The sequence below is a fragment of the Salvelinus fontinalis genome, chromosome 38 (assembly GCF_029448725.1).
Source record: "Salvelinus fontinalis isolate EN_2023a chromosome 38, ASM2944872v1, whole genome shotgun sequence".
NCBI lineage: Eukaryota > Metazoa > Chordata > Actinopteri > Salmoniformes > Salmonidae > Salvelinus > Salvelinus fontinalis.
In genome coordinates, this window is record NC_074702.1 from 26,142,544 (window position 1) to 26,169,621 (window position 27,078).

General features: G+C 43.6%; 1 protein-coding gene across 1 annotated transcript in view; it reads left to right on the plus strand.

The window, feature by feature from the left end:
- LOC129837396 (igLON family member 5-like) overlaps positions 1 to 27,078 on the plus strand; it is a 153,098-nt gene that overhangs the window by 96,482 nt on the left and 29,538 nt on the right. Inside the window, exon 2 of the mRNA XM_055903531.1 lies at positions 26,446 to 26,524. Within this exon, the coding sequence (XP_055759506.1) occupies positions 26,446 to 26,524 (79 nt within the window). The remainder of the gene's footprint in view (positions 1 to 26,445; positions 26,525 to 27,078) is intronic.

Genomic DNA, 27,078 nt, shown 5'->3' on the forward strand with positions numbered 1-27,078 from the left:
ACTGAACTCGATCAGAGAAGTAGTTGGTGAACCAGGCGAGGCAATCATTAGAGAAACCAAGGCTGTCGAGTCTGCCAATGAGGATGTGGTGATTGACAGAGTCAAAAGCCTTGGCCAGGTCAATGAATACGGCTGCACAGTATTGTTTCCTATCGATGGCGGTTACGATATCGTTTATGACCTTGAGCGTGGCTGAGGTGCACCCATGACCAGCTCTGAAACCAGATTGCATAGCGGAGAAGGTGTGGTGTGATTCGAAATGGTCGGTAATCTGTTTGTTGACTTGGCTTTCGAAGACCTTAGAAAGGCAGGGTAGGATAGATATAGGTCTGTAGCAGTTAGGGTCAAGGGTGTCCCCCCCTTTGAAGAGGGGGATAACCGCAGCTGCTTTCCAATCTTTGGGGATCTCAGACGACACGAAAGAGAGGTTGAAGAGGCTAGTAATAGGGGTGGCAACAATTTCAGCAGATAGTTTTAGAAAGAAAGGGTCCAGATTATCTAGCCCGGCTGATTTGTAAGGGTCCAGATTTTGCAGCTCATTAAGAACATCAGCTGACTGTATTTGGGAGAAAGAGAAATGGGGAAGGCTTGGGCGAGTAGCAGAGGGGAGGGCAGTGCTGTTGTCCCGGGTAGGGGTAGCCAGGTGGAAAGCATGGCCAGCCGTAGAAAAATGCTTATTGAAATTCTCAATTATAGTGGATTTGTCGGTGGTGACAGTGTTTCCTATCTTCAGGGCGGTTGGAAGCTGGGAGGAGGTGTTCTTATTCTCCATGGACTTTACGGTGTCCCAGAACTTTTTTGAATTTGTGTTGCAGGAAGCAAATTTCTGCTTGAAAAAGCTAGCCTTGGCTGTTCTAACTGCCTGTGTATATTGGTTTCTGGCTTCCCTGAAAAGTTGCATATCACGGGGGCTGTTCGATGCTAATGCAGAACGCCATAGGATGTTTTTCTGTTGGTTAAGGGCAGTCAGGTCAGGAGAGAACCAAGGGCTATATCTGTTCCTGGTTCTAAATTTCTTGAATGGGGCATGCTTATTCAAGATGGTGAGGAAGGCATTTTTAAAAAATGACCAGGCATCCTCTACTGACGGGATGAGATCAATATCCTTCCAGGATACCCCGGCCAGGTCAATTAGGAAGGCCTGCTCGCTGAAGTGTTTCAGGGAGCGTTTGACAGTGATGAGTGGAGGTCGTTTGACCGCTGACCCATTACGGATGCAGGCAATGAGGCAGTGATCGCTGAGATCTTGGTTAAAAACAGCAGAGGTGTATTTGGAGGGCAAGTTTGTTAGGATGATATCTATGAGGGTACCCGTGTTTACGGAATTGGGGTGGTACCTGGTATGTTCATTAATAATTTGTGTGAGATTGAGGGCATCAAGCTTAGATTGTAGGGTGGCTGGGGTGTTGAGCATGTTCAAATTTAGGTCGCCTAGCAGCACGAGCTCTGAAGATAGATGGGGGGCAATCAGTTCACATATAGTGTCCAGAGCACAGCTGGGGGCAGAGGGTGGTCTATAGCAGGCGGCAACGGTGAGAGACTTGTTTTTAGAGAGGTGGATTTTTAAAAGTAGAAGTTCAAATTGTTTGGGAACAGACCTGGATAGTATAACAGAACTCTGCAGGCAGTCTTTGCAGTAGATTGCAACACCGCCCCCTTTGGCCGTTCTATCTTGTCTGAAAATATTGTAATTGGGGATAAAAATGTCTGAATTTTTGGTGGTCTTTCTAAGCCAGGATTCAGACACGGCTAAAACATCCGGGTTGGTAGAGTGTGCTAAAGCAGTGAACAAAACAAACTTAGGGAGGAGGCTCCTAATGTTAACATGCATGAAGCCAAGGCTATTACGGTTACAGAAGTCATCAAAAGAGAGCGCCTGGGGAATAGGAGTGGAGCCAGGTACTGCAGGGCCTGGATTCACCTCTACATCACCAGAGGAACAGAGGAGAAGTAGGATAATGGTACGGCTAAAAGCTATGAGAATTGGTCGCCTAGAGCTACCAGAGCAGAGAGTAAAAGGAAGTTTCTGGGGGTGATAAAATAGTTTAAAGGAATAATGTACAGACAAAGGTATGGTAGGATGTGAATACAGTGGAGGTAAACCTAGGTATTGAGTGATGATGAGAGAGATCTTGTCTCTAGAAACATCATTGAAACCAGGTGATGTCATCGCATATGTGGGTGGTGGAACTGCAGGGTTGGATATGGTATAGAGAGCAGGGCTAGAATCTCTACAGTGAAATAAGCCAATAAACACTAACCAGAACAGCAATGGACAAGGCATATTTACATTAAGGAGAGGCAAGCTTAATCGAGTGATAAATAAGGGTCCAGTGAGTAGAGGTTGGTTGGGGTCGTGGCGATCCAGACAGCTGGCCGGGTATATGGCTATCGGTAGCAGCATAGGATGGAGGTCTGTTTGTAGATACCTCGTGCGTTTCCGTCGGTAGGTTCCGTGTAGTGGGGTTTTGTTCAGATAGCAGCCGATAAGACAGCTAACGATTAGCGGGCCTCAGATGAGCGTTCAGGTAACGCCGGGACGGAGGTGCCGGTTGGATAAATCCCTCGGGCAGATAACGTCGGCAGTCAGTCGTGAAGGCCCGGTGGGGTTCCGTATCTGCAGCAGCAACAAAGAAACGGGTCCGGATGGTGATGGAACTCCTCAGCTGGCTAGCTCCAGCATGATTTGAGTTAGCTCCGGGGTCGACGTAAGCCAATAGTCACACGGTATGCAGCTAGCTAGCTGCGAAATCAAGGTGCAAGTGTCCAGAGGCTGCGGTTGGAATCCGGGGAAACTGAGAGAAAAAAAGTCCCGGAATGCTCCGGTCCGAGTCGCGTTGCACAAAAGTGCCGGTAGATTATCGAGCTAGAGGAATAGCTGATGACCGCAAAACGTGGGCAGCTGAAACACCAACGCTAGCCAGCAAACCGGCTAATTTCGGGGCAGCTACAGATTAGCTTCTGGCTAGCTATCGGAGTAGCTTCTGGATTAGCTTTCAGGCTAGCTTCTGATTTAGCCCCTGGCTATCTTCCACGATGGATTTCAGATTGAGGTAAATAGTACTTATTGTAATTGGTGAAGCGGGTTGCAGGAAAGCTTTTGCAGGGAAGCTTTTGTAGTTGAGTTCTTGGATAATAAAATAAATAAAAGATATGTGAAGAAAAGGTGTAAATATATATATATACAGGACACGACACGACAACACGGAAAAATACGTCTGAACTGCTAAGCCCACTTGGTATCTAGCATCATCTGTGGCAAATCCATCAATGGAATGTTTCCCCCTCCCTCAGGTGACAATCCACAAGGTCCTGTTGAGACCGAAGCTGTTCTAATACGGGCACCATACTTACTTGTTCCCTCTTCAGCCAGACAATGAGACGTTAATATAACTTTGGTCCACAAAGACTGAGGTTAGTAATACTGGCTTTATTCCAAGTCCTCCCAAGTAGCTTTTTCTCACTACACAAGACCCTCTCACGCTCTCAGCCTGGCTCGGTGAAAAGTGTAAATATTAAATGGCTCTCCATCGATTGCTTTCTAGTGCTCCTCGCTTGCTTCCTTCTCAGAAGAAATACCCAGATTCGTCATCATAGAGGCTGTTTTTACGAGAGGGTTTGTTTCACTCAGAGGGCCTCTTTTCTCAGCGAGATGAAGAGAGTGTGTGTGTCTGTGTGTGTTCGCCGGCAAACATGCGAGCTTGCCGAGGGAATGAGGCTTTTGTGTAAGCGAGCTAGCAGCTTGCTGCGACGACAAACGAGACCGGGTTTCATCCCAGCCACACAATGGAGGAACTCTGTTTCCTTCTGCTGTGTTGAGAGAAAGAGAGATAGATCCTTAGCTTCTGTTGCTTCCACATGGAAAGAAGGGGGTGTACCTGTACGGGGTCCAAATTAGGAAGTCCTGCTAAGGATATCCTAGTATGGACACCGTATAATTGTGTAATGGCTAGACAATTGAGACGATAAGAGGGAGGGAAGGTACGTCAGAGCGGGGCGCAATGAGGTCAAGAGTGCACTGTAAGAAAGCCAGAGCTGGGTAGTCCCACCTGCCACAGCCGACCACACAAGTGTTTGTGGAAGTTGAGTGCGTGTCATACAGGCTCTCCAAGCACCCTGCTCTGGCCAAACATAGCCAACACAAAAGCACTGCCAGAGTGGTTAGGCTAACAGACCAACAGTGGTAGCATAACAATGTCAGAACTGTTGTGATTCAAGCATTAAAATGTAAGGCGATCTGCATGCACAGTACAGATTAGTCCAAGTCACCTATGCGCACACAAATGCACAGATGCACTCACGCACACACACACACATCCCTGATACCTGCCAGCCTGCCAGTGCAGTGCACTATACCCCCCCTCTCCCGCCCTCCTCCCTCTGTCTTCCCCAGGGGCTCCTTCCTAAGCTGATTAGCTGATTTCTGCTCCCCGAGGTAATTCTATTTTGTTCCTAGCGCAAGTGGTGCTGATGCCGTGAATGATCCTGACAGCACTGACTCCTGAGCTCTTGCCCCTTTCTCCGGCAATTCCCCTCTGTTCCCTTCCTCTACCTCACCTCTCCACCCGTTCTCCCTCCTTCCCCTCAATTCTCTCAACTCTCCTCACGAAGGAGCATGACTGCAACTCCTGGCTGTGCAACCTGCTACTCTAAGAACATCACCTCAACTCACACACACACACACGCGCACGCACGCACGCACGCACGCACACGCACACGCACACGCACACGCACACACACACACACACACACACACACACACACACACAGTACATGCACATGCAGGGGTGCAACTTTCACTGGGGACGGAAGGGGTGACTGGGGTCATGTCCCCCCACATTTTGAAATTGCACTTTTGTGCCCCCCACCCGTTTTATCATTGCAATGTGATACTAAAAGTGCAACAGTGTGCTTTAGGACCAAGCGGACGCAAAATAACGGTTGGGTAGGCTGTTTGGAGTTTTCAGCCTCTGAATTTAGAACCACATGGACAACACAGAGCGGGCGGACAGGCTGTGTGAAAGGCAACACTTCTGGAAAGCTGGCTGCACCAGCATAGGAGAGTTGAACAGAAACAGCTGCTGTCAGTGTGTTGTGCTCATTTTCCGAGTTGTAAAAGTAAGCAGAGCAGGAACTGGCTACACTTTAGTCGACTGATGTAGCTGGCAAGGTATCTTCTGTTTAACTTAACACAACAAAACTAAACTAGTGTTTATTCCCAGTGCTAAGCTATTAGCTAGTGTAACTGCCTTAGCTAATGTTTCATCCCTTCTCGACTTAGGTGAATTAATTAGCTAGCTAGTAGCTAACTTACCACAGCCAGTTCAGCTCTAGCTACAGTATCTGTCAGATAGTAATAACAGCCATATCACTATCTATCAGCTGTTGTTTGTATGAAAAGGTTTTGTAGCCTTTGTTTTGTCCCATTTCAACAGAAGTAAATGAACTTGGCTAGCTTTCGCCAGTTGATGCATCGTTAGAGAGCTGTCCAAAAGTTGGCTAGCGTTAGCTATTACTTTTTTGCCTCAATCACACTAGACCTGAATCAAATGATGAAACCAGCAGCCAAACTGAAGGCCGATATTCTGACGTTCTTTCAGTGCAACGTGAGTCTTTAATATTCAGCATTCGAATTGTAACGTTATTGATCTGTCAGTTTCCCTAGCTAATTCCCTAATTTTCAAACAAACACAGTAATAAACAGCTCTACAGGCTTCATGGTGCACAGTACCCAACATTATGCTCATCATGTCTAAGCAGGATCAGATGGTCACCGGTGTCCCAGCAGGGTCAGACAGCCAGAGAAGACCAGTCTACGGAGCTCATGTGAATTTTGCAGTATATTAACAATATCAGTGAATGATACAAAGTTCCATCTGGAATTGATGGGTAGACCTACAGTAACTACAGGACAGCATCTTAAAGCTACACTCTGGGATCTGGGAATGATGGTCATTTCAATGATTGAACCATTGATTCTATTCTTGGATAATATAATGTAGAAATGTACAGCTAGGTTATTCTTTGTCATGCTTCATCTTAGCAGCCAGGGAAGATCAGTCTGTGATGGAGCTGAGGTGAATCTTTGCAGATAGAACAAGACAGATGCTTCTCAAAGATTGAAACTATTTAAAGGCAGTCTGACAAACCTCCGAAGTTGATTTCCAAACTGTACTAAGGGTTGATACCGGCTTTTCCCCATTGTCAAACATGTCAAACAAAAACGGGAGGAAGACCTGGTAGAAGCTATTGGTGATGATGAATGGATACACACGTGTTTGAATGCTCAGTCATGTTCATATCAGCTCAGACATACATTACTGTAGTTTAAGACCATCCATTGAACATACTATATGCCCGTGAAACATTAATATCATTTCTCTGGTGGAGGTGTAAAACACTTTTATCTCAACACATCTACAGATTCTCCATGTGTTCGTTTGCTTGGAAATGTTGATAATGGAGACTGTTATCAGAAGCAACTGTGTAACCAAGCATTTAAAGCGGCTAAGATATGCATTGCCATTAATTGGAAGGTTGGTTATCCTCCCACAATGTCACAATGGATGGCAGAAATGTCAAGTTATCTATTGCTGGATTTGATTTATTACAAGATTAAGGGTATACTGGGCAACTCTCATAAGGCCTGGATGCCTTATATGGAATACAGCACGACAAAAGAAGTCTATATTGAAATCATGTCCACGTCAGGGGAGATACCTTAGGCAATCCCTAGCTGCTGGTCTGCTCAGTCCTGGCCCTGGGGGTCTGCCGTCCTGTGGGTTGTCACTCTGGCCTTGGCCTAACACACCTGAAAACAATAATGAATGGGTTGGGGGCGCTACAGGGCCGTGGACCTCTACGGACAGGACAGGGTGATCCAGCCATATTGTATGCAATTAAAAATAGCTCTACAGTACTATTAGGCCTATGATATGAATTATACTGAACAAAAATATAAATGCAATATGCAACAATTTCAAAGATTTTGCTGAGTTACAGTTCATAAAAGGAAAAAAGTCAATTTAAATCAATTGATTAGTCAGTAATCTATGGATTTCACATGAATGGGCAGGGGCGCAGCCATGTGTGGGCCTGGGAGGGCATAGGCCCACCCACTTGGGAGCCAATCAGAATGAGTTTTTCCCCACAAAAGGGCTATATTACAGACAGAAATACTCCTCAGGATGTCTTAATAAAGACAATCAAAAGTCTTTGTATTTTCTTTGAGAGCTGTTCATTTTTTAGGCTATTGGTTAAAGGTGCAACACAATTGTAATTCTTAATAACCTTTGATCTAGTTCAGGCCTATCAATCACTTAAACATTTAATAATTTAATAATGACATCTTACCTTGATAACTCTGGTCTGTATTTACTTACTTTTTGTTGTTCTAAATAGACACAACATATTGGATTGTGTAGAAATGCAGGAAATTAGTTTTAGATGGTCAAAAAAAATGCCCCCCCCCCCCCCCCCTCTTAGTTACTCTGATAAATGTTGTGTCTTCCAGGTCCCATTAAGTAGTTGTTAAGAGAAAGGTAACGTCATGGTAACTTGTTTTATGTTTTTAATTAGTGTTGCAGCTTGAGACTAACTTCTAATTGGCTAATTTCCTTCATTCCAGTCATCACAATTAACTGGCCTAATTATACTGTATGTTTGAGTATATCTAAAATATTTGCATATTCAAGACGAAATATGTCATTATCGAGCAGAAAATGAACAGGGAGCAAAATTTGTAAGCTTAGTCTGTTGTGAACTGCTATAACGCTCATGCATGCAAAAACTAAACAAAAGCCAAATTAGATATTTTAGCCAAGCACTAAATCGAATTCAGATTTTGTTAAACATTTAATTTGCTAATGGATTTTCAGCACTTTATCTATGCCATGTCGATTGCTGGAAACCAGTGTGTATGTGGTTATTTCATAATCCGTCTAGTGTGAAACTTGGATCTCTCAACTCTTAATTCTAGGGCTTTGGTCCAATGCAGCAGCATACTATTAAAACACATCATGGATCTATTCTGCTCACAGACAACAATTCTGGTCACAGACAACAATACTGACCAGAGACAACAATTCTGACAACAGACAACAATTCTGACCATAGACAACAATTCTGACCATAGACAACAATTCTGACCATAGACAACAATTCTGACAACGGACAACAATTCTGACCATAGACAACAATTCTGACAACGGACAACAATTCTGACAACGGACAACAATTCTGACAACGGACAACAATTCTGACAACAGACAACAATTCTGACAACAGACAACAATTCTGACAACGGACAACAATTCTGACAACAGACAACAATTCTGACAACAGACAACAATTCTGACAACAGACAACAATTCTGACCATAGACAACAATTCTGACCATAGACAACAATTCTGATCACAGACAACAATTCTAGCCACAGACATTTCTGGACACATTTCTGGACACAGGTGACATTTCTGGACACAGGCGACATTTCTGGCGATTTCTTAACACAGTTCTCACATCTATTGAACAGATGTTAGATGTTGTCAATCGCTCAATGTGCTTAATTGCTTTTTTCAGGGAATTGGATTATCAACACTGTCAATTTCCCACTCTCAAGCTACAACTCTCTTTTGTCTATTTGTAATCAGTGTAGATTTTCTGTCGTTTTAATTAATGCAACTGCTGTTGGATGTCTGGTATTAGAAAGCACACAAGTAACATGTGGCATGTGTTTGAAGGGTTGAAACGAGCTTGAGAATGTGAAGTACTAAGCTCTGTACATAAACTCGTGCAAAAAAAATAAACGTCCGTTGATCAGGACCCTGTCTTTCAAAGATAATTCTTAAAAATCCAAATAACTTTACAGATCATCATTGTAAATGGTTTAAACACTGTTTCCCATGCTTGTTCAATGAACCATAAACAATTAATGGACATGCAGCTGTGGAACGGTCGTTAAGACACTAACAGCTTACAGACGGTAGGCAATTAAGGTCACAGTTATGAAAACTTAGGACACTAAAGAGGCCTTTCTACTGACTCTGAAAAATGCCAAAAGAAAGATGCCCAGGGTCCCTGCTCATCTGCTTGAATGTGCCTTAGGCATGCTGCAAGGAGGCATGAGGACTGCAGATGTGGCCAGGGCAATAAATTGCAATGTCTGTACTGTGAGATGCCTAAGACAGCACTTCAGGGAGACAGGACAGACAGCTGATCATCCTCGCAGTGGCAGACCAAGTGTAACAACACGTGCACAGGATTGGTACATCCGAACATCACACCTGCGGGACAGGTACAGGATGTCAACAACAACTGCCCGAGTTACACCAGGAACGCACAATCCCTCCATCAGTGCTCAGACTCTCCACAATAGGCTGAGAGAGGCTGGACTGAGGGCTTGTAGGTCTGTTGTAAGGCAGGTCTACCAGACATCACCGGCAACAACGTCGCCTATGGGCACAAACCCACCATCGCTGGACCAGACAGGACTGGCAAAAAGGGCTCTTCACTGACGAGTCGCGGTTTTGTCTCACCAGGGGTGATGGTCGGATTCGTGTTTATCGTCGAAGGAATGAGCGTTACACCGAGGCCTGTACTCTGGAGCGGGATTGATTTGGAGGTGGAGGGTCCGTCATGGTCTGGGGCGGTGTGTCACAGCATCATCAGTCTGAGCTTGTTGTCATTGTAGGCAAAGAACACTGTGTGTTACAGAGAAGACATCCTCCTCCCTCATGTGGTACCCTTCCTGCAGGCTCATCCTGACATGACCCTCCAGCATGACAATGCCACCAGACATACTGCTCGTTCTGCATGTGATTTCCTGCAAGACGGGAATGTCAGTGTTCTGCCATGGCCAGCGAAGAGCCCGAATCTCAATCCCATTGAGCACGTCTGGGACCTGTTGGATTGGAGGGTGAGGGCTAGGGCCCATTCCCCCTCCGGGAACTTGCAGGTGCCTTGGTGGAAAAGTGGGGTAACATCTCACAGCAAGAACTGGCAAATCTGGTGCAGTCCATGAGGAGGAGATGCACTGCAGTAGTTAATGCAGCTGGTGGCCACACCAGATACTGACTGTTACTTTTGACTTTGACCCCCCCTTTGTTCAGGGACACATTGTTTCATTTCTGTTAGTCACATGTCTGTGGAACTTGTTCAGTTTATGTCTCAGTTGTTGAATCTTGTTATGTTCATACAAATATTTACACATCTTAAGTTTGCTGAAAATAAACGCAGTTGACAGTGAGAGGACGTTTCTATTTTTGCTGAATTTATATTGGTGCAAGTGAATCTGTAAGATCAGAGATGCATTGCACTTATGTTTTGCCTAGGGCGACATAATGTTTATACAGCCTCAACTCCAAAGGATTAGGTTGAAATACATCAATTTTCCAGATAGGAAGATAACTGTGTCTACACAGCCCATATTTACATTATGATTTTACTTAAGTTTTTTATTTAACCTTTATTTAACTAGGCAAGTCAGTTAAGAAAAAATTCTTATTTACAATGACGGCCTACCCTGGCCAAACCCTCCCCTAACCCCGACGACGCTGTGCCAATTATGCACCGCCCTATGGGACACCCAATCAAGGCCGGTTGTGATACAGCCCGCGATCGAACCCTGGTCTGTAGTGACGCCTCTTTGACCGCTGAACCACTCAGGATCCAAAAGTTGTCTGGCTGTATGATATTCCAGACATACTGGTGGAGAGTTTCTTTATTCCTAACTTGTTAAGGGAAACAGGCTTTACAGACAGACATCTTTTGTCAGTGAGAAGGACTATTTTAGCCCTTTACGTTGATGGCAGCACTTCACCCACAAATCTGTCAAATTACCTGTGTTAAGGGTTTATTGACAGTACTCCACTTGGTCTTGAATGGGGCTGGTGCGTGGTGGGAGTGTGGTTGTCTGGGGGAGGGAAGTAACAGTTTAACTACCCTATCGATTTCAATGTGCTAAGCGGTTTAGGCTCCAGTCCAAGGAAAACCGGGTAAAATACCGCTCGAGAAGCTTCGTCCCAGGAGTTAACACTTGGTTTTTTCTCCGGAGGATTCAATGGTAAAGATCTGTGGCCGCCTATCGAAGTCGTACAACTCTGCAGATTGAGAACTGTGTGGCTGTGTGCACTCTGCAGTGCTCTATCGACTGTTGTGTGGAGAGGGATTAGAAAGAGGGAGGGAGGGATGGAAGGGGAGGGATGGAGGTAGGGAAGCGTGGGGGAGTGGATGAAGAAGTGTGGATGCAGCACATGTACAGTAGAAAAGGGGCAGATGTCAACTCTTTTGGCTGAGGCCAGAAAATCACCATGTGTGTGATCTAACAGTAAAATCAAGCTGACGGTTTGGTGGTGGATCTTTCAGGATATTCTGGCGGTTGCCGTAACATATTGTCGATGAATTGCGTTCTGAAGACAACACTTTTGTCTGACCTTCAGAATCTGTAACCGAAATGACCACTGACATTATAAGAGATAAAGGCACTAAGAATGAGCTTGAAACAATGTCTTCTTCACATCTGGTGTTGTTCATACATTTATTTATTTATACATTCATTCATTCATATTCATGTATATCCATAATTGTCCTACTAAATGATTCAGCCTTCAGATTAAATAAACACCTTGGCAAAAACATGATGCAGCACAAATTCAAAATAATCTACTCACGACAACTTCCCTGACGTTTCTTAGATTTCCCTGTCAGCTAAAATCCTGCCCACATCCATTTCAACCTAGTCATTCGGGAGAACAGGCTACCTGTATCCATCTTGTTCTGCCGTGTGAGAGGTGTCCAGGTGGCGCTCGTCTGCTGCCCATCACTCTTAGCTGCTGCTCTCGCCATGCTGGGTCTGACAGGTGGTGCTCGTCTGCTGCCCATCACTCTTAGCTGCTGCTCTCGCCATGCTGGGTCTGACAGGTGGTGGAGGAGGTGTGGAGCAGGTAGGAGGCTGTCAGGGGCGTTAGAGGTGGAGAGGAAAGTGGGGGGGGGGGGGGGGGGGGGGCTGTGTCTTTTGGGGGGAGCACAGAGCAGGTAGCTAGGAGCCTGGCTGTCAGGGGCATGAGGGGTGGAGAGGAGAAAACCAGTCGCTGAGGTAAGAGCTGGGCCAGCCAGAGTTAATGGGATCAGACGGGGAAGAAGAGGGATCTATCTGGCGGTTAATGTTTAATCCTCTCCCGCCCCAGGCTCCAACCATCTGATAATCCTTGGGCTGCCTCTCTTCATCATCAAGGTGTCGGAGAGAAGTGCCTCTGTAAATATTTAATTGGCTGCAGCATGCCGCTGTTAATTATGCAGGTTTGCCTCTTCTCTATCTCTTCTCTCCTCCCGCTTTCCTATTCCGTCCTCCCTACCTTCCATTGCTCAATCGGTCTCACTCAGAACGGAAACTTTCTCCCTGTGTCTCCACTCAATTTCTGTCTTCTCTATCTATTCTACCACTGTTGCTCTCTCTCGACATCTCCCTTTGTGGACAACCCCTCGCCGGAGTCGCCGCTCGCTCTGAGTGACTATCTCTTTATTTTTTGGCGTTCCATCTCTCGCTCTTTGCCTCGCTCCTTCTCCCTTTTCAATTTGTCCCTCCCTTTCAAACCGAGCTTCTGTTCAACTGATTATTGTTGTGTAATTCATTATTCATACCATTGCCTGTTATCCTCCTTGACGCCCCATGCTTTCAAAAGTTTTCTTTCTCCCAATATTTTTCTTTGATCGTCAAGGGCAACGGGAAATAGATGTAGACTACACAGACTCTCTACAGGCTAATGCACTGACTGGCGCTTCAATTGGACAATGGTTCATAAGTTAGCTCCAGCAGCAAGTGCAATTACAAAGGGGTGCATGTAAAAGTCAACAGAATACAAATCATGTAATGAATGTCTCGTGGGGCCTGTGGAAAACGGTCCTGGAGCGTTTTCAGAGATGACACACAAAGCAGGAGGAGTGCGTAGGAAGAAAGCACAGAGTGTCTTTGGATGGACATGGAGGACTATGGGCCAGGTTGAGTGTTTGGTGTTCAAGTGTTTGCTGTAGTCTAGTGCAAAAATTGTAGCTACTATTATCTAGGGGGACTTAAACAGGGTAGAAAATAAAGGGATAAAGTTTTCATAAAGACTGCCCAATGGTTTAGCTTAGATTGTGTATATTCTCCTCTGAATGTTGTATTGTCTAACAGGTGAAAACCTTTTTACTTGGGAAAGGGAATGTTACATCTGGTCCTCAGGCTGTGTTTAGTCCTGATGAGGACATATTCTGTGGACTATGAATGTTTGGACAGAGAGATGGGCGTGCGTGTGTGCGTGCGTGTGCGTGCGTGCGAGCGTGCGTGCGTGTGAGTATGTGTGTGCATCTGTGCTTCTGTGTGTGTTTGTCCCGTGTGGTCCCGTGTGGCTCAGTTGGTAGAGCATGGCGCTTGCAACGCCAGGGTTGTGGGTTCAATTCCCACGGGGGGACCAGGGTTCAATTCCCACGGGGGGACCAGGATGAATATGTATGAACTTTCCAAGTTGTAAGTCGCTCTGGATAAGAGCGTCTGCTAAATGACTTAAATGTAAATGTAAATGTTTGTATGAGTGTGTGCGTGCATACGTCCATGTGTGTGTGTGTGTGGTGCTGATCGAATGCCAAAAAGATGGGTCACGTCAAGGACGAGAGTCAGCCGGGATCGTCCCTATCTGTAGTAGACATGGTGCTGGGCGAAATTCAATATGCAGACAGACTGACACTCTCATGCACCATGGAGGAATCTTGCAATCCTGCACCTGAGAGGGAGAAAAACTACTGCACTTAATCTTCCAACACAATACCACAAGGTTGTTTGTCTGTTTACTCTCAGTTCATAGTGTACAGTTCTGTATGCTGGCTCTAGGCTTTTCCTCTCCCTTACCACCACTTCTCTAGCTACCTGTGTCTTCCTCTCTCATTCAGTATCTCTCTCTCTGTCTCTGTCTCTTTCTCTCTACCTGTACTGCTGCATCTCTCTCTCTCTCTCTACCAGTACTGCTGCATCTCTCTCTCTCTCTCTACCAGTACTGGTGCATCTCTCTCTCTCTCTCTACCAGTACTGCTGCATCTCTCTCTCTCTCTCTACCAGTACTGCTGCATCTCTCTCTCTCTCTCTCTCTACCAGTACTGCTGCATCTCTCTCTCTCCCTCTCTCTCTCTCTCTCTCTCTCTCTCTCTCTCTCTCTCTCTCTCTACCAGTACTGCTGCATCTCTCTCTCTCTCTCTCTCTCTCTCTCTCTCTATCTCTCTCTCTCTCTCTCTCTCTCTCTCTCTCTCTCTCTACCAGTACTGCTGCATCTCTCTCTCTCTCTCTCTCTCTCTCTCTACCAGTACTGCTGCATCTCTCTCTCTCTCTCTCTCTCTCTCTCTCTCTCTCTCTCTCCTCTCTCTCTCTCTCTCTCTCTCTCTCTCTCTCTCTCTCTCTACCAGTACTGCTGCATATCTCTCTCTCTCTCTCTCTCTCTCTCTCTCTCTCTCTCTCTCTCTCTCTCTACCAGTACTGCTGCATATCTCTCTCTCTCTCTCTCTCTCTTTCTCTCTCTCTCTCTCTCTCTCTCTCTCTCTCTCTCTCTCTCTCTCAATTCAATTCAATTCAATTCAAGGGGCTTTATTGGCATGGGAAACATGTGTTAACATTGCCAAAGCAAGTGAGGTAGATATTATACAAAAGTGAAATTAACAATACAAATTAACAGTAAACATTATACATACAGAAGTTTCAAAACAATAAAGACATTACAAATGTTATATTATATATACAGTGTTGTAACAATGTACAAATGGTTAAAGCACACAAGTTCAAATAAATAAGCATAAATATGGGTTGTATTTACAATGGTGTTTGTTCTTCACTGGTTGCCCTTTTCTTGTGGCAACAGGTCACAAATCTTGCTGCTGTGATGGCACACTGTGGAATTTCTCCCAGTAGATATGGGAGTTTATCAAAATTGGATTTGTTTTCAAATTCTTTGTGGATCTGTGTAATCTGAGGGAAATATGTCTCTCTAATATGGTCATACATTGGGCAGGAGGTTAGGAAGTGCAGCTCAGTTTCCACCTCATTTTGTGGTCTCTCTCTCTCTCTCTCTCTCTCTCTCTCTCTCTCTCTCTCTCTCTCTCCTCTCTCTCTCTCTCTCTCTCTCTCTCTCTCTCTCTCTCTCTCTCTCTCTCTCTCTCTCTCTCTCTCTCTCTCTCTCTACCAGTACTGCTGCATCTCTCTCTCTCTCTCACTCTCTCTCTCTCTTAATTGGCTTTATTGGCATAGGAAACATGTTTACATTGCCAAAGCAAGTGAAATAGATACTAAACAAAAGTGAAATAAACAATAAAAAAATAAACAGTAAACATTACACTCACAAAAGTAAATAAAATAATAAAGACATTTAAAATGATATCATGTGCAAAAAGTTCAAATAAATAAACATAAATATGGGTTGTATTTACAATGGTTTGTTCTCACTGGTTGCCCTTTCCTTGTGGCAACAGGTCACAAATCTTGCTGCTGTGATAACGCACTGTGGTATTTCACCCAGTAGATATGAAAGTTCATCAAAATTGGGTTTGTTTTCAAATGCTTTGTGGGTCTGTGTAATCTGAGGAAAATATGTGTCTCTAATATGGTCATACATTTGGCAGGAGGTTAGGAAGTGCAGCTCAGTTTCCACCTCATTTTGTGGGCAGTGTGCACATAGCCTTTCTTCTCTTATTAAGATTAAGAGCCAGGTCTGCCTAAGGTGGCCTTTCTCAATAGCAAGGCTATGCTCACTGAGTCTGTACATAGTCAAAGCTTTCCTTAACCTGTCTAGGATCAGCGTGGCGCTAGCGGCACTCCCCCCCCCCCCCCCCACTGAAAAACCAGTGCCGCGAAATTCAAAAAAAATATTTTTTTAAAATATTTAACTTTCACACATTAAAGTCCAATACAGCTAATGAAAGACACAGATCTTGTGAATCCAGTCAACATGTCCGATTTTTAAAATGTTTTACAGGGAAGACACAATATGTAAAGATGTACATCTATTACCTAAAAACACATTAGCATAATCCACCATCTTTTATTTGTCCACCAACACCAGTAGCCATCACCAATTCGGCTAAACTAAGATATTTATAGCCCCTAACCAACAAAAAAACTCATTAGATGACAGTCTGATAACATATTTATGGTATGGGATAGGTTTTGTTAGAAAAAAGTGCATATTTCAGGTAGATGGCATAAGTTACAATTGCACCCACCGTCACAAATGGAATAGAAAAACTACTTAGAGCAACGTGTTTACCTACTTACTAATCATCAAACATTTTGTAAAAATACACAGCATACACGAATCGAAAGACACAGATCCTGTGAATACAGACAATATTTCAGATTTTCTAAGTGTCTTACAGCGAAAACTCAATAAATCGTTATATTAGCTTAGCACATAGCAATTAGCAGCCCAGCATTGATTCTAGCCAAAGTGAGTGATAAAAGTCAACATCGCCAAAAGATATTAATTTTTTCACTAACCTTCTCAGAATTCTTCCGATGACACTCCTGTAACATCACATTACAACATGCATATACAGTTTGATCGAAAATGTTTATATTTAGCCACCAAAATCATGGTTAGACAATGTGAAATGTAGACAAGCTGGTAAAGAAAAAGTCCTTGCGCCACTTAGACAGTGATCTACTCTTATACATAAATACTCATAAACGTGACTAAAAAATATAGGGTGGACAGGGATTGATAGACAATTTAATTCTTAATACAATTGCGTTATTACATTTTTTAATTTATCCTTACTTTTCAATACAGTTTGCGCCAAGCGAAGCTACGTCAAAAAACATGGCGTCCTAAGCCACTAAAATGTTTCGACAGAAACACGATTTATCATAATAAAAATGTCCTACCTTGAGCTGTTCTTCCATCAGTATCTTGGGCAAAGGATCCTTTCTTGGGAGAAATCGTCTTTTGGTGGAAAGCTGTCCTCTTGCCATGTGGAAATGTCAACTGCGTTCGGGATGAACTGAAAAGCGTGCCCAACTTTTCACATCGTTGCAAAAATAAATGTCCCAAAATCGCACTAAACGGATATAAATTGCTATAAAACGCTTTAAATTAACTACCTTATGATGTTTTTAACTCCTATAACGAGTGAAAAGATGACCGGAGAAATATAACAGGCTAAACTAACGCTTGGAACAGGAGAGGGTCGGTGTCTTCCACGCGCGTTACGCAGCAAGAAAAGACTTGCTAGCTAAAGGTTTTTTTCATTTGTAGTGCCTGTGAACGCGCAATCGACCCCATTGGAATCGTCATCACGTAAAGGCATCCAGGGGAAGACGTAAGAAGTGTCCGTGTAGTCATAGCAATGACAGTGCCCTTTTAACTGACTTCAGAAAAGTGGCCAACATTTCTCAAATCTGACTCCATGTCAGGGAAATTGCTGTAGAATGGGCTATGTTCCACTTAGAGACAAAATTTCAACTCCTATAGAAACTATAGACTGTTTTCTATCCAATAATAATAATAATATGCATATTGTACGATCAAGGATTTTGTGGGAAGCCGTTTCAAAAATTAGCCAAATTAGCATAAATAGTCTAAACAGCGCCCCCATCCCCAACAGGTTAAGTTTGGGTCAGTCACAGTGGTCATGTATTCTGCCACTGTGTACTCTCTGTTTAGGGCCAAATATTTTTCTAGTTTGCTCAGTTTTTTTGTTGATTATTTTTGTCAAGTAATTATCTTTTTGTTTTCTCATGATTTGGTTGGGTCTAATTGTGTTGCTGTCCTTGGGCTCTGTGGGGTCTGTTTGTGAACAGAGCCCCAGGACCAGCTTGCTTAGGGGACTCTTCACCCGGTTCATCTCTCTATAGGTGATGACTTTATTATGGAAGGTTTGGGAATCGCTTCCTTTTAGGTGGTTGTAGAATTTAACGGTTCTTTTCTGGATTTTGATAATTAGCGGGTATCAGCCTAAATCTGCTCTCCATGCATTATTTGGTGCTTTACGTTGTACAAGGAGGATATTTTTGCAGAATTCTGCATGCAGGTAGCCTAGTGGTAAGAGCATTGAGCCAGTAACCGGAAGGTTGCTGGATAGAATCCCTGAGCTGACAAGGTAAAAATCTGTCATTCTGCCCCTGAGAAGGCAGTTTACCCACTGTTCCCCGGGTGCTGAAGACGTGGATGTTGATCATGGCAGCCCCCCGCACCGCTCTGATTCAGAGGGGTTGGGTTAAATACGGAAGACACATTTAAGTTGAATGCATTCAGTTGTACTGTACAACTGACTAGGTATTCCCCTTTCAATTTGGTATTTGTACTATTTTGTGAATTCTTGGTTGGTGAGCGGACCCCAGGCCTCACAACCATAAAGGGCAATGGGCTTTGTAACTGATTCAATAATTTTTTACCAGATCCTAATTGGTATGTCGAATTTTATGTTCCTTTTGATGGCAGAGAAGGCCCTTCTTGCTTTGTCTCTCAGATCATTCACAGCTTTGCGGAAGTTACCTGTGGCGCTGATGTTTAGTCCGAGGTATGTATAGTTTTTTATGTGCTCTAGGGCAATGGTGTCTAGATGGAACTTGTATTTGTGGTCCTGGCAACTGGTCCTTTTTTGGAACACCATTATTTTTGTCTTACTGAGATTTACTGTCAGGGACCAGGTCTGACAGAATCTATGCAGAAGATCTAGGTGCTGCTTCAGGCCCTCCTTGGTTGGGGACAGAAGCACCAGATCATCAGCAAAGAGTAGACATTTGACTTCAGATTGTAGTAGGGTGAGGCCGGGTGCTGCAGACTGTTGTAGTGCTCTCGCCAATTCGTTAATATATTGTATATGTTGAAGAGGGTGGGGCTTAAGCTGCATCCCTATCTCACCCCACATTTTTTTGCCAAATTTAACCACACACTTGTTGTTTGAGTACATAGATTTTATGATGTTGTATGTTTTCCCCCCAACACCTCTTTTCATCAATGTGTATAGCCAAACCTCATCCCAAATTGAGTCAAAAGCTTTTTTTTAAATCATCAAAGCATGAGAAGAGTTGTTTTGGTTGGTTTGTTTCTTTGTCAATTAGGGTGTGCAGGGTGAATACATGGTCTGTCATATGGTAATTTGGTAAAAAGCCAATTTGACATTTGCTCAGTACGTTGTTTTCACTGAGAAAATGTACAAGTCTGCTGTTAATGATAATGCAGAGGATTTTCTCAAGGTGGCTGTTGATGCAAATCCCACAGTGGTTAATAGGGTCAAAATTGTCTTCACTTTTGTGGATTGAGGTGATCAGTCCTTGGTTCCAATTATTGGGGAAGATTCCAGAGCTAACAATGATGTTAAAGAGTTAAAGTATAGTCAATTGGAATTTGTGGTCTGTATATTTTATAATTTCATTTAGGATACCATCAACACCACAGGCCTTTATATTTGGAGGGTTTGTATTTTGTTCTGTAGTTTATTAAATGTAATTGGAAAATCCAGTGGGTTCTGGTAGTCTTTATTAGTTGATTCTACGATTTGTATTTGATTATATATATGTTTTTGCTGCTTGTTCTTTGTTATAAGGCCAAAAAGATTGGAGAAGTGGTTTATCCATACATCTCAGTTTTGGATAGATAACTCTTGTTGTTGTTGTTTGATTAGTGTTTTCCATTTTTTCCAGAAGTGGTTAGATTTCTATGGATTCTTCAACTACATTGAGCTGATTTCTGACGTGCTGTTCCTTCTTTTTCCAAAGTTATTTCTGTATAATTTTAGTGATTCACCATACTGAAGGAGTAAGCTCAGGTTTTCTGGGTCTCTATGTTTTTGGTTAGATTGGTTTGATGAAACCTAAGAAAGAAATTGAGAAACCTTTTTTTATTGTTGTTAATTTTCTTAGGTTTTCTTCTTGAAATGTTTTAGATTTGATAGGGAAGCTGAGAGGTCAAATATACTGTTTAGGTTTTCTACTGCCAAGTTTACACCTTCACTATTACAGTGAAATGTTTTGTCCCGGGATTGAATTTGTTGTTACCTAATTGTTTTTTGGTAAATTTCCACACTACTTTCCTTCCATCTATGCATTTCTTAATATTATTCAGTTCCTTTGGCTTTGATGCCTCATGATTACATATTGCTGTGTTCAAGTAGACTGTGATTTTGCTGTGATCTGATAGGGGTGTCAGTGGGCTGACTGTGAATGTTCTGAGAGACTCTGGGTTGCGATCAGTGATAAAGTAGTCTATGGTATTACTACCAAGAGATGAGCTAAAGGTGTACCTACCATACGAGTCCCTTCAAAGCCTACCATTGACTATGTACATACCCAGCATGCGACAGAGCAGCAGGGGTTGTGACCCGTTTCTGTTGGTTATGTTGTCGTAGTTGTGCCTACTCTCTCTCACTCTCCCTTGCTCACTCTCTCACTCTCTCTATCTCTCTACCTGGACTGCTGCTTCTCTCTCTCTCCGTCTCTCTCCCTGTGTTATTAAAGCTGAAGTGTGGCGGGCATGTGCAGTCTAGCAGGTGTTTCACGCTCTGTCGTCATCTGTCCTTCGTCCACCCCATCAACCCTTACACCCCCTTCTCGACTGTGTAGTTTTTTAATTGACAGGACCCTGACTCCGCACATCCAACTGTCCAGTGGTGAGACACCACAGACACTCGCACACGCCCCTTTAGCTCCTCGTCTTCGATGTGATGCCCTTCACCCCCCTACCAAGGTCAAAGCGGCAGCCTTTATGCACAGCGCACGCTCTAAGTGAGTGACAGAGGGGACAGGGGCTGTGATGGTGTGTATGCAAGAGTGAGTGTGTTTCTGTGCGTCAATAACTGACTCAGTTGCTGTGTGTTTCTGTTTGTACTTATACACATGGCTGTGGGTGAGTGTGACTGAGTAAGTGTGGGCTGTGTGTGTTGACCTGGTTAACACCGTGTGCAGTGAGGGAGGGTAAAGGCAGGGTGATACAGATTTTAGAATCAAGGTGACAATTGAGCTGTAAAAATGGGAATTGAGTGGGGAATAGGGAATAGCAGCCCTCTGGTGTGTAACCTTCGCCGTGTTGTTTTCAGGTTTCAGCTTATGCATACATCATTTGTGTGTGTGTGTGCGCGTGCGTGCGTGCGTGTCTACGTACGTCAGTGTGCTCCAGCATGTGTCCCACCTGCCTTTGAGCTGAGCCCTGGTACTGAATTAAATTAACCTAAATAAAACCTAGAAAAACAGTGCACTAAGAAAGAACAATTGAGGATGCACCGTAATATAGCCTACTGTGCAGTGTGGCACGTGCACAAAGCATGGTATAGGTTACAGTATATCCAAGGTTGTTTCATAGAAATAACCTTAAAGAGCTGCTTAACTCACCGATTGTGCATCTGATTTTCTGCTGGTCATTAAGAAAAACGAGATTGTCCCTCTTGAGTCACGGTACAAACAACATAGCCACTACCACTTCCTCAAAATAGTCTGAATTATTATAGGATAAATAAGGATATAGGATATAGGTGCTACATAATGTGCAGGTCTGTCTCACTGCCTGGATGTTCTGCTGCCACGATTGGCTGGAGCGAAATCAATGCAGCTGTTTATTCTGTGCATGACAATTCTCCCTAGGCGTTACAATCCCGTGTTAGTGGGCATGATTGTAAAAACAAACCCAACCCTCAAGTACGTTCTGATGACCTCACTTACACAAATCTCACAAAACTCTGTTTTGGAATATACTGACTTTATGACCAAAGTGATTCTACTTACACTTTTTTGTGTTTCTGACTAACATCGATGCCACACAGGCAGTTTTCAACCAGATACACTTTGCGTTCAGTTGCCCTTTAACAAACACCTACCGCTGGTGACATTTCCTAGGCCTTGGTTATACAGTACATTGGACACAATGACTAATGTCTCCCCTCCCCCATGCAGTGAGAGGTAGTGATGCTGATGCAGCCAGTGTGTTCTTCCTTCCTGGGTTTCTTGGCCAGCCTAGATATCACAGCAGCAAGCAGCAAGCAGCACGCTAATGTGATTATGGCTTTTAGCGGAGTATTTTCATGGACATTCTCCATCCCTCTCCATCCTTCAAGGCGCCATTAGTTCTCACTGTGGGATGGCCTGTCTTTGCTGGTGGCTGACACACTTAAAGCAAATGCGCACATACTGGACACACACACACACTATACAGGCGCACACACACAATAACTGTCTCGAAGGACCATGAAAAATGGTGGATCTTCAGACACACACACGCACTCATATTCAACTTAATAAAACGACTCTGTTTAGACTTTGTATTCATTTCAATACTTTGAAAAAATAAATATCTTAATTTACCATTGCCGTTGACTGTCATTTCCATCCATAATTAGGTTCACCTTTTTTTTTTAGCTATTTGTTTATGAGACCGTGACACGAATTGGAATGCCTGCCCCTTTTCATTACGCTGTGCAATCAAGCCATGATTCCACCAAGAAATTTGTTGAAATTAAAAGCGTGAGCAATTGGCCATCAGATGCTGCACTGCTTTCGACTGTCACGTTTCAGACCCCTCTCTGCCTGGAATTACACTTGCCAAGCTTAGCGCGTATTGTCTTAGCGCACCTCTTTGCATTAATCAGACAAACCTCTGGGTGCTTCTTAACTCCTGACTGCACAGCGTTTCTTCTCATAAGTCGCTGTTTATTAAACCTTAGAGGCAAGGCGGTGGCGGCAGCAGCAGCATAGAGATATTATGGACACGTTAGGAAAGAGATAGAGGAGATTGGTTGAAGATCTAGGAAGCACTCAGACAGGGTTTTGTCTAGAAGGGATTCTGCTTTTGTCAAAATAGACTTTTCGTAGCAGGTTTAGGAGATCTTACGCAGCAGGTTAGGAGATTTAACGTTGCAGGTTAGGAGAATTAGGTTTAAGGTTAAGAAAAGGGTTAGGGTTAGCTAAAATGCAAAACCTCAAAAACTTTTGAGGTGAAATGTAGACATGACCCTCAGACAGTGAGGGTGTCATAATATGGGCACCGTAAGGGTGGACTTGATGCGCATGCTGACATTTGGCAGAGTTTGGAGGGAAAGAGCTAGTGTCATGCAGAGTATAGACCTGCCTCAGTATATCACTGCTAAGATAGCACTGTATGGCTGCTGTTATCTTTGTTTGCAGAGTCCGTTGATGCAAATTTCCAAAATATAATCCAAGGAGGGGAAGCTTCAGCAGTACTGTAGCCTAGTCATTTTGAAAATATAAACGCTTTAGGGCTGGGTGTTATATAGAACTATATGATGCTTTAGCATGATATTCCAAATGGCTGTATCACAAGAATCCAATTATTATTTAATTTTTTATGAGCATTTATGTCCACTTGTTCTCATGTTGTCTTTTTGGTCTCATCTCCTTCGCTCCTTCTATGCTGTGTGCAATTTATCATTTACACACACACATAAAGCCCCTCCCTGTCACTCACAACAACTAAGATGAGAGATTAGTTCTTCCTGTCTGACAAGCAGTTTCAGCTGAGAAGGGTGCAATTGCGGCCAGAAGACAGGCAGTGCAGCTCATAAAGGTATACATATATAGGTAGGAGCTACCGAACCCCATTTCTGGTGAGTTTGGACATTTACAAGCGAATGTGAATGAGAGACGTTGTGTAAATGAACAGTACTGGCTCTGGAACAGCGTACACCCTGTGTCTGTGAGGAGTCTGGAGTCGCTAGGGCAACCTGCCTGCCTGCTCTGTTCGAGAAGATGGGGGAGGAGCAGACTGGCCGAGAACGGAGGAGAAAAAATGCAAGAAAATCTAAAAATAGCAGTGACAGTACAGATAACTCACCCAAAGGGCTTTGACTTCTCGAACACAGCAGAAAGCCAACACAATATGATGCCGTGTCACCTTATTAATTCAGCCACTTACTTAGATAACTAGCAAGTTAAACTTAGGGATCGTGTTAATGGAGAATTCTTTGTTTTTCATACAGCAAAAAAATAGGAAATGCATCAGAAATATCTTGCTGCGTTTTGTAAACGCAGATCTAAAATGCTTCTCATTGGAGTTTCTTCTGGGCATCAGAACTCATTTTGTGCTTCAGTTGCCTTTCTCCACTTGGATGAGAATTCACGAACGGGCATTCTATCAGCAGACAGTGTTCTGACTGACTTTTCTCTGGTACTTTTATAGGTGTAGCTAGCCTACTTTTCTCTGGTACTTTTATAGGTGTAGCTAGCCTACTTTTCTCTGGTACTTTTATAGGTGTAGCTAGCCTACTTTTCTCCAGTAAAATGCAAGATTAACTTGAACAAAAACATGAGGAAATCTTTCTATGATACATGCATGACTGCTATGCAGTTTTTGCAAAAAATACATGTATTTTAGCCTACTTGTGTGGCTGCCAGACATATAGCGTTGCACTTCTGTTGTCATCTAATGAAAATGAGGCTATTTTCTGCTTAAGGTGTGGCACTTATGTATTTTCTGTGAAAGAAAACTGTAGTTGCAAGTCCCTGATCACTCTATTGAAGCAAAAAAAGACGGTTGACTTTCAATATAAAACGCGACCCCTGTCAATACACAGCTGGACACACCTGCTCCCTTCTCTTCTGGGGAACTATGGTACGCTTCATAATGTAAAATAATGTGACTGGTGAAATGAAGAACGCAATCTGTTTTTTCTTCTAACGTATTGCACAAGTTGACTGCAGGTATTTACTTAAAAAGTAGTTACAAATATTCAAATACCGTCAATACCGTTATTGAAAAACGATCCTGTGGCTATTTCCAAATAAATACCTGTGTATGCGGTATATACGGTATACAGCCCAAGTCTAGTTCCTGCATCTGCAGGAACACCTCTTTATACTTCTATTGGTACATTGTTTTGCTAGGACTCCGGTACACAGCAGGCTGGATAGGTAGCTAGCTAGCTAACAATAGCTAGGACACCGGTAGACAGTGTCCTTTGCCTCCACCTGCCAGGCACTGCTTTCCCACAGTTCTGTTAATGACGGCGAGGGCAGGTCTTCGGCAATTGGGAGCAAAGGACACTGTGCTAGCTATTTAGCTAGGAGGACCCCAGTACACAACAGGCGGGAGGTGGGGGCGACACTGGTAGCTAGCTAGCTTAGACATCGGTAGACCACTCTTGACCCACATTTTAATCACATAGACAATCAGGGGAAATCCAGAATATCAAAAGTGTCACACAAGCATGAAGATGGCGTCCTCGATTGCAGGAACCAACCGGATGTTCGAGGCGTTCCACATGCAGGAATGCCCCGTATTGCAGGCACCAATCACACACTATTGTTTCAACTCAGTATTTGCATTTGAGGGTTGGTCTAACAGAATCGGTCATACGGACACCAAAACACATTGAGTCATTATTTTACTGTAATAGAGGGGAAATTAACTATTCTATTGATGCCCTTTTTAGGTAGAGAAGGCACTACTAAAACAGGAGTATCAATGAACATTGATTCTGGAAAATGAATGCTCAGTTTGTCACACGTGACATTGTGGTACTATGTCCCACTAGTAACATTGTAGCCAAAGACTGTTACACTAGCTGTCTAGTCTGTGTTTTATAATTGTGCTAAAATCATCAAACACTATTATATAAGGAATTGGAAACTCGTTCCCATTCTGAGAAATAAGGTAGGCCACTTGATTTCAACATGTGAACAAAGTGGACGGGCTAGCGTGCTGTCCAAACAGTTGGAGACAGACAGAAGGCTGTGTTCATAACCATTCCACTCTTCCACCTTGTCATCTAGCAAAGAGATCCAAGTTGGCTAAACTTGAAGTATAAAGATTAGCTGGCTACTCACTAGCACGTGGGCTTGTGCTTGAGTGATTGATTATGAGACCCGTGTTCATTTTCTATACAGATAGTCAGTATTAGTGAATGTGTATTAACCATGGTTCTGGTTAGAATTGTAACAAAAAGGGCATTTTCATAGACAGACGATGCCCAACACATATCAACCCCAGTTTTCCATTTAGTTTCATTCCTGTGGTAGTGTGTGTTTGCGTGTGTTTGTGTGACTTCTTGGTGTGTGTGCTTGTCTATTTGAAGGCAGGGTGAGCCTCACTGTACGCATCCCTCCTGTTGCCGTTTGTGTCCCTTCATTTCACGCTCTGACGTCCCTGCGTGAATCCTCCTCTTCCCCTGGCTCATTATCAACACTGTTCAATGAGACACACACACATGGGGTGGGGGGGGTGGGGGGGGGGGGGGAATCATTATTCAAATAATACAGGGGGTCAGTGCGTACGCTACAACACCTTTGTTTGTATATTTATGACAAATAACTAAGTAAACCACTAAACACATCCAGCCTGACCTGGATCAATGAGGTACTCAGCACCGCGGCGGCTGAGATGCCAACCAGGGGATTTGGGGATTGAGAATGCGAATGGACCGTCTGTTGTTGTTATAACGGCATTATGCTCACCCCCCTCCCTCTCTTCTCTCATTTTCCTTGGCAGGACCAAGTGTGCATGGTGCCGAATTCGGCCACCTGCCCGACAACATTACAGTGCTGGAAGGAGAGAGCATCATTCTGAGGTACCTCTTTGATCCTACACCTGCACCTACTAATTACATGTTGAAATTGTTTTTTTTTTCACCTGTCATCATGCTGACTTAATTGCCAATTCAATGTCATAAAAACCCCATGAGGTATACCCCAACTAGGTTGAAAAATGTTCTTCAGCAAAACTGCCATTTTGTCAATATCCTGGACTTTGAGGCCTTCATAAAAGACTACTGTCTATCAACATTTGAACTCTTTAACCCGCTGTCAGGTGTCATTCCAAATCTGGTCACCATCGCTGTCATCTCATATTGCCTAGCCCTAGAACCATAGACCGCCACAGGCTCCTGTAGTTGATATACGATGCCCTTTCATACTTACAGGCTCATCTATTCATTGCATGAGCGATTAAAGGTAATATCACTGGCATAGATGAGGCCTATTCACTGGAGGCCGTGTGATCTACCTCACAGAGATTATTTTTTTTACCCTGGCCACATCAATTAAACATAAGCACTCAGGCTTATCCTCTCCTGGCCTGGTCCCCAGCTGAAGCTTCTAAGGACATCTAGTGGTGAAGGACAGT